Source organism: Melanaphis sacchari, unplaced genomic scaffold, assembly GCF_002803265.2.
Source record: "Melanaphis sacchari strain LSU unplaced genomic scaffold, SCAv2.0 Contig1647_pilon_pilon, whole genome shotgun sequence".
NCBI classification, from domain to species: domain Eukaryota; kingdom Metazoa; phylum Arthropoda; class Insecta; order Hemiptera; family Aphididae; genus Melanaphis; species Melanaphis sacchari.
The window spans coordinates 1-6797 of NW_020270753.1; the positions used below are offsets into that span (position 1 = coordinate 1).

Sequence of the window (6797 nt, forward strand, 5' to 3'; positions counted from 1 at the left end):
CAATTTTTAAAATAAATCAATAAATCAATCAAGTAATTTTTTAGGTACCTATAAAATTAAAAATCATAATAATAAATACAAATTAGGACAATATTACGTCAAGTTAGTCTTTTGTTTTAGGTTTTTTATGGTTTCTCGGTAAATCCAATAACACTGTTGAACTACGTTTTGTTGGTAGCAGTGTTAAACCATTTTTCTTTGTAACCATTTCACTCATTTTACTATGTACATTATTTAAAGTATTTAGTTCTTTTGACCATTCTGGATATTGTTTTTCGTCTATGATGTATGTTAAGTCAATCATTTTTCTAAGCAATTCTCGACATTGAGCTGGTATATTTGAAATATTTTCATTAGCATTGGAGCTTGGATTAACGGAACTAGTGGCATTTTCATTGATATTGGAACTTGGAAGTAGTATGAAAAAGGGGATTCTAGAGCCTCATCCTTCTGATCCTACTGATCCTACTGATCCTTATGATCATCCCCCACTACCCCGCTCTTCCCTCATCACCTCATCATCGCTGTGACGTACCTCCTCACCCTCACCCTCACCCATAGCCGCCGCCGCTGCCGCTACGTATGTGACGTACCCCCTCACCCTCACCCTCACCCTCACCCATAGCCGCCGCCGCTACGTATGTGACGTACCCCCTCACCCTCACCCTCGCCCATAGCCGCCGCCGCTGCCGCTACGTATGTGACGTACCCCCTCCACCACCGCCACCGCCGCCGCCAACCAACATTGCCGCCCCCGCGAGGAAAATAATTAAAAATTTTTTTTCATCGGTCCGGGAATCGAACCCGAGCCCTCCGCATGCCGATCGACCACCGCACCGCTGCGCAAGTTGCTCGCTTATACTTGAGAGGTGTATTCTATCTAATTTAACTGGAATAATGATCGCATATGTACGAGACGTATAATTTCCACCACCACTATACCATACCAACGGTCGCCCGACCGTGGACTTGTATTTAATCAACATATTATATTTTATCACTCACGTTATCAACATATTACACGTTATTCTAATCATTGTAATCAGTTATCATTTGTTATCATATATATTTACTCACCCGACCGTGGACTTGTATTTAATCAACATATTATATTTTATCACTCACGTTATCAACATATTACACGTTATTCTAATCATTGTAATCAGTTATCATTTGTTATCATATATATTTACTCGCCCGATCGTGGACTTGTATTTAATCAACATATATTGTTATCACAAATATTTTTACCAGTTATCAAATAAAATGGTATCAGTTCAACATTATTGCCACCACCATTTAGCATACTAATAGACGGCAATTACACGTCAATCAAATAAATATAAACACATAAACATACAAATAGATAAAAATATAATTTCAGAAAAAACTTTACATATAATCATTTTATAACATAATTAAATGTTCTAGTCTCTCTAGTATAAATTGGTATGTATCACCTGTTAAGTCATAATACGATAAAATCATAATTACATTCATCTTCCAATCAACTCGAGAATGTCTGGCTTCTTCGGAGTTAATAATACCCATTCTTTCACTTTCAGCTATTCTCCGACCTCTATATATTAATTGAAAAAATATATAGTATTGTGTATGATGCTCAGTAATTATTCTAATTAAGGAAAATAAGTCTTGAAATGATATCTGTACCTACAAGTTTTAAGTGGTTAGTAAATCTAATAATTTTAATTAATATTTTTCTATGTTTAAACTTACTATGAATTCATCTATAGGAATTGAATTGTCTGTGAAATCATCGACCATTATTAAGCCCAACACATTAAACTCTAAACGTAAATCTCGGGAAACTAACCCCGCATGTGTTGCCCATTCATTGAATCCTGTGTTACGGTCTCGCACCTCCAAATATTCCTCATAAAGGTCACGTAACGAAATCGAATTATTTTCAATAACATCATCGTTGTTTATCTCATCATTGTTTATATCGCTACAAAAATTTTAATATGTAGAAAATGATAAAATATAATAACAATTTTAGCTTACCCTTGCTGAAAACCTTCTCCATGTATCCTTATAAGGTCATCGCGAGACAAGATGATGTCATCATCATCTTTAGCACGACTCCAAATGGGGTTTATGAAATAATAAATAAAAAAAATTATTTTGTTAAACATTTTTAAACTGGTAAATTCAGAGCGAACTAGCGAACGATACATGTGTCGGGGAAAGACTAAATTAATTGAGCTACTTTACATTTTAAATAGGCAGGGTAGACACAGTGTGCTAATAAAATGATAATATTCATACCTAATGGCATGAATTGTATCTTATTGTGGATACGGATAAAAGGTATAATGTACAGGTAGCAGTTTTGTTTACTTTACCCTGTAACTCTCGCGCGGCATACAAATCGCCACCGTATTGTCACCGTATTGTCATTACTTGCCATCACTTAAAGGACAATTATCAAAGGATAAAATAGACATCTGTTCGCACGCTTGTCGAAAATTATAAAATAACCAATATAATAATTGACTCGTTAATCAAATAAATATAACAATATATTGCCATTAGATATTTCCTTATTCCATTATCTTAATAGCCATCACAGGAGACATTAATAACCGATATATATCAATACTAATAACTTGTAGCTGCGTACACAAATAATATCGATGAATATACCATATTAACAGTAGGAGGCATTAAGTAGGTATTAATAAATGCATTTTAAAAATATTTAAATTAAACCACAGTATACTGGTCATATTATAATATCATTAGAATACTAATAACTTGCAGCTGATGATATCGATGAATACACTATATTAACGCTGCCGTATATTTCCTACCATTAGGATTATTTGATATGATAAATGCTATATTCGCACGACTCGTGTCGCCAGGATGTGATATACTTATTGATATTAAAATACCTATTTTAGTGAAAAACACATTATTGTCCGATATTAGTACCTTCTGCCGGACGTAGTCTTTACTACCTATTCAAATTCGTCTTTATATATTCTGAAAGAGCCAACAGTTCTTCAGTACGTTTTTAACCGTTGTACACGTATACGCTCCGTCTCTAAAAATTTTAGTGAGTTTAAAATTTTTACAAGTGTTTAAACATTTTATTATTTTTCTTTTCGTTTTCATTTTAAATATGTTTAAATGCGAGCAGTGCCCGTCGGTTTTCACACTTAAAGATAACTTGGTTGTTCACCAAAAAACTCATACCGGTATTCGTTTTCCATGTACTGTTTGTGCGTCAACATTCACTCTCAAAACCAACTTGAACAAACACATGAAAAATATGCATGGTATTGTACCAGCTCATCGTCAACCCTATGCGCAGCTCAACCAACCGGTTGCATCGATCGATGTTCAACCCACTCGACAGAGTGTCATAAAGTTCGCGCCACGCATTGCTCCACAGGGGGGCATACAGATTGGTCCTCAAATTTTCGTCCCCGATATCCCGGCTGGTGGCTCGAACATGGTATCCGAGGACGAGATTTGCATGGCAGCCATGGACGAATTTGAAAAAGTTCAAGACGGTAATACAGGTTAGTTTTATTTTTAATATTATGGATGAGATATAATTTTCAAAGATTCGTATAAATCATAAATTTTATTTATATGCTGGTGGGTTGCACCGTTTGATAGACTTAATTTTAAACGATACATAACATTTTTATACTATTATAAGAAAATCAGTTTCTCTTTAGATTTATTAGGGGGGTTTTTTATTTTTAAGACTCTTATACAACTACGGGCGTAAACGGTAAACGAGTTTCCACCGCCAACACCACTTCGGCTGCTAGAGCGAAAAAAGCACGCATGGATATGGCGAAGTCCCCCGGGTTAGTTGAAATTTCATCGTCAGCGGGTCGAAAAATCATCTGGTATTTCGCTAAAAATTTAAATAATGTTAAAAATTATACCGACTTTCTACGTCCTCTTGCACCGGCTCTGGCAGACATGTTGAAAAATAACGTGCAGCAACATCCAATAAAATTTAACTTGAAGCTCGAGGCTACTTATAACCGATCAAACGTACCCAATTCGTCCGAAAATAGAGCGTTTAAAACGTCAGCAGTTGAAGTTTTTTCGGAAAGTAACATTCCTGAGATTATTGAAAGGGCTTATATAAAGTTATTGGTCGAGGAAGAAGCTTATACTAGCAGAGGAAGCGGGTTTACCCTGGAATCTATAGATGGGCTATTGTTGGCCGTGTACAAATACACGCCGATGGACGGGTCGTCATACATACCACTGCCTGCGTATATCGATAAAAAGAAGGGTACAATTAACCCTCAAAACAGCGATCAAGAATGTTTCAAGTGGGCGATACTAGCGCGGTATGTGACAGGGCCGTCGGTATACCGTATAGGAGAAAATTATAGACAACATGAGGACAAACACAATTTCAATGGTATATCGTTCCCGACTCCGATGTCAGACATATCAAAATTTGAAAAAAATAACCCGACTGTCTCTGTGAATGTATATGGGTTAGACAAAAAGTTTCAGCCACCGCGTAAATATCCGACGTATGAGGTGTACCCGCTACGTGTCGTTGATGAGGAGAAAGCCAACCACTTTGATCTGTTGTTGGTAGCAGACGAAAGCGGGTCGCATTACATCTACATCTCGAATTTTTCCCGCCTTATACGCTCTCAAAAGACTGGACATAAAGAGAGTGTCGTATTTTGTAAAAGGTGCTTTACCAGCTTTGACAATCAAAGATATAAATATAAATTGAATGGGCGTGACGCGTTAACTCAGCATAAGCTTATATGTGATGCACATAAGCCAATATTACCGGTGATGCCGAAAGAAGGTGAGTGTCTGCAATTTGAAGCATGGAGAAACACTCAGAGGCATCCTATAGTGATATATGCAGATTTCGAAACTATACTGATGAAGATGGATGATAAGAATGAGGGAAATACAAAAATAATGCATAGACATGAAGCGATGAGTTATGGACTCATTGTGAAGGCTAGCGACGACGTACCGATAGAGCTATTGGCGAGACATGAGATATCAACGGAACCAATATTATATCGAGGAAGTGAGAGTCGACAGGACGTGACGAGACATTTTGTCGAAACCGTGTCTGAAATAGCATTAAAGATAGAGAAGTTATTGAAGACGAATATTCCGATAAATATGTCCGCAGACGACATACAAATTCATGAAGCAGCGACGCACTGCAATCTATGCAAAATCGAGTTTACCCCACCTTCAGAGGTACTATATCGTAAGACAGCTGACCATTGCCATCTCACAGGAAAATACCGTCAAGCTCTCTGCAATGTATGTAATCAAAAACTACAAACACCCGTTTTTGTACCGTGTTACTTCCATAACTTGTCCAACTATGACGCGCATCTGATAGTCACAGAACTTGGTTATGACACCCAGACTATTAGAGTAATACCAAACACTGAGGAAAAATATATATCATTTTCTAAATATGTATCAAGTAAATTCCAAATCCGTTTCGTAGACACTTTTAGATTTATGGCATCAAGTCTGTCAACTCTAGCTAAAAATCTTATAACACCAGTTCTGGAGAACTTCAGAGAGACAGCTAAAGTTTTTAATAAAGTCGATATGTCGCTCGTGACTCGGAAGGGGGTGTACCCGTACGAGTATACAGATAGTTGGAGCCGGTTGGATGAAGAGAGACTACCGAGGAAGAGTGACTTTTATAGCACGTTAAACGAGTCGGGAATAAAGGAAGAGGAATATACGCATGCAAAGGAGGTTTGGGACCACTTCGGTTGCAAGACATTAGGCGAGTACAGTGATCTGTATTTGAAAATCGACGTGTTGCTGCTGGCGGACGTCTTTGAAAATTTTCGTGATGTCTGCATAAAGACATACAACTTGGACGCGGCGTATTATTTTACTGCACCAGGATTGAGTTTTGACGCGATGTTGAAGTTTACCAGGAAAAAGTTGGAGCTGTTGAGTGATTACGATATGTTATTAATGTATGAGAATGGTTAGTATATCAATATAGTTTTAAAAATTGCATGTATAATAATAATCTTGTATATTTTTCATAGGTATTCGTGGTGGATTAGTGCAGGCAAGCATGAGACATGCCAAAGCGAATAATATAAAGACCCCAGACTACGACGAAACTAAGGAGAAATCGTGGTTGATATACCAGGACTGTAAATATATTTATTTATTTATTTATTTATTTATTTATTCATTTTTCAAACTTAAACTTTACAGGTAATAATCTCTATGGCTGGGCTATGTGTCAGTATATGCCATACGGTGACTTCAATTGGGTTGAATCCAACTTGAACGGACTGAGTGAGATGTCGCCAACGTCAAACAAAGGGCGAGTATATGAAATTGATGTATCATACCCACAACATTTACATGATAAACATAATGACCTGCCTTTCCTGCCACAAAACGGTATACCACCAGGCTCAAAGGTTAAAAAATTAATGTCAACGTTTCAGCAGAAGAAAAATTATATTATACATTACCGGAACCTACAGCAGGCAATTAAAAATGGGTTAATAGTTGAAAAAGTAAATATTTTTATTTTACAAGATTTAAACAGATTTTTAACATTATATCTTAATTTATAGGTGCATAGAGTTTTAGAATTTAGTCAGTCTGCATGGTTGGCTGATTATATTAACTTAAACACAGAGATGAGGAAGAAGGCACAGAACGACTTTGAGAAAGACTTTTTCAAATTAATGAACAATGCGGTATTTGGTATGTTACTTTACTTAATCCAATTTAACTATATTACCAACAGTTTCTTTTTT

At 36.5% G+C, this 6797-nt stretch overlaps 3 protein-coding genes across 3 annotated transcripts; 2 read left to right on the forward strand and 1 right to left on the reverse strand.

Annotated features, from left to right (window-relative positions):
* Positions 1-1407: 1407 nt before the first annotated feature.
* Positions 1408-2156, reverse strand: LOC112592258. Its single transcript, XM_025336271.1, has 3 exons — positions 2026-2156; positions 1738-1969; positions 1408-1671 (listed from the first exon to the last, which is right to left on the reverse strand). Exons 1-3 carry the CDS (start codon positions 2154-2156, stop codon positions 1408-1410), a joined length of 627 nt encoding a protein of 208 aa, XP_025192056.1.
* Positions 2157-2874: 718 nt separating this feature from the next.
* Positions 2875-5539, forward strand: LOC112592257. Its single transcript, XM_025336270.1, has 3 exons — positions 2875-3551; positions 3743-5424; positions 5501-5539. Exons 1-3 carry the CDS (start codon positions 3149-3151, stop codon positions 5537-5539), a joined length of 2124 nt encoding a protein of 707 aa, XP_025192055.1. The 5' UTR covers positions 2875-3148.
* Positions 5540-5607: 68 nt separating this feature from the next.
* Positions 5608-6744, forward strand: LOC112592256 (the record flags this gene model as incomplete). The annotated part of the gene is made up of 4 exons (XM_025336269.1): positions 5608-6001; positions 6066-6176; positions 6241-6557; positions 6612-6744. Coding segments are annotated over exons 1-4 (955 nt in total), but the record flags the coding sequence as incomplete, so codon positions are not given.
* Positions 6745-6797: the final 53 nt, after the last annotated feature.

Bases quoted from the DNA above. Each gene is read 5' to 3' on its own strand.
- LOC112592258 (XM_025336271.1), bottom strand. From the start codon at position 2,156: ATGTTTAACAAAATAATTTTTTTTATTTATTATTTCATAAACCCCATT. The intron at 1,970-2,025 runs GTAAGCTAAAAT...AAATTTTTGTAG, and splicing joins GGAGAAGGTTTTCAGCAAGG to CGATATAAACAATGATGAGA. The intron at 1,672-1,737 runs GTAAGTTTAAAC...TAAAACTTGTAG, and splicing joins TTCCTATAGATGAATTCATA to GTACAGATATCATTTCAAGA.
- LOC112592257 (XM_025336270.1), top strand. From the start codon at position 3,149: ATGTTTAAATGCGAGCAGTGCCCGTCGGTTTTCACACTTAAAGATAAC. The intron at 3,552-3,742 runs GTTAGTTTTATT...TTTATTTTTAAG, and splicing joins AGTTCAAGACGGTAATACAG to ACTCTTATACAACTACGGGC. The intron at 5,425-5,500 runs GTAATACCAAAC...TCCGTTTCGTAG, and splicing joins ATGACACCCAGACTATTAGA to ACACTTTTAGATTTATGGCA.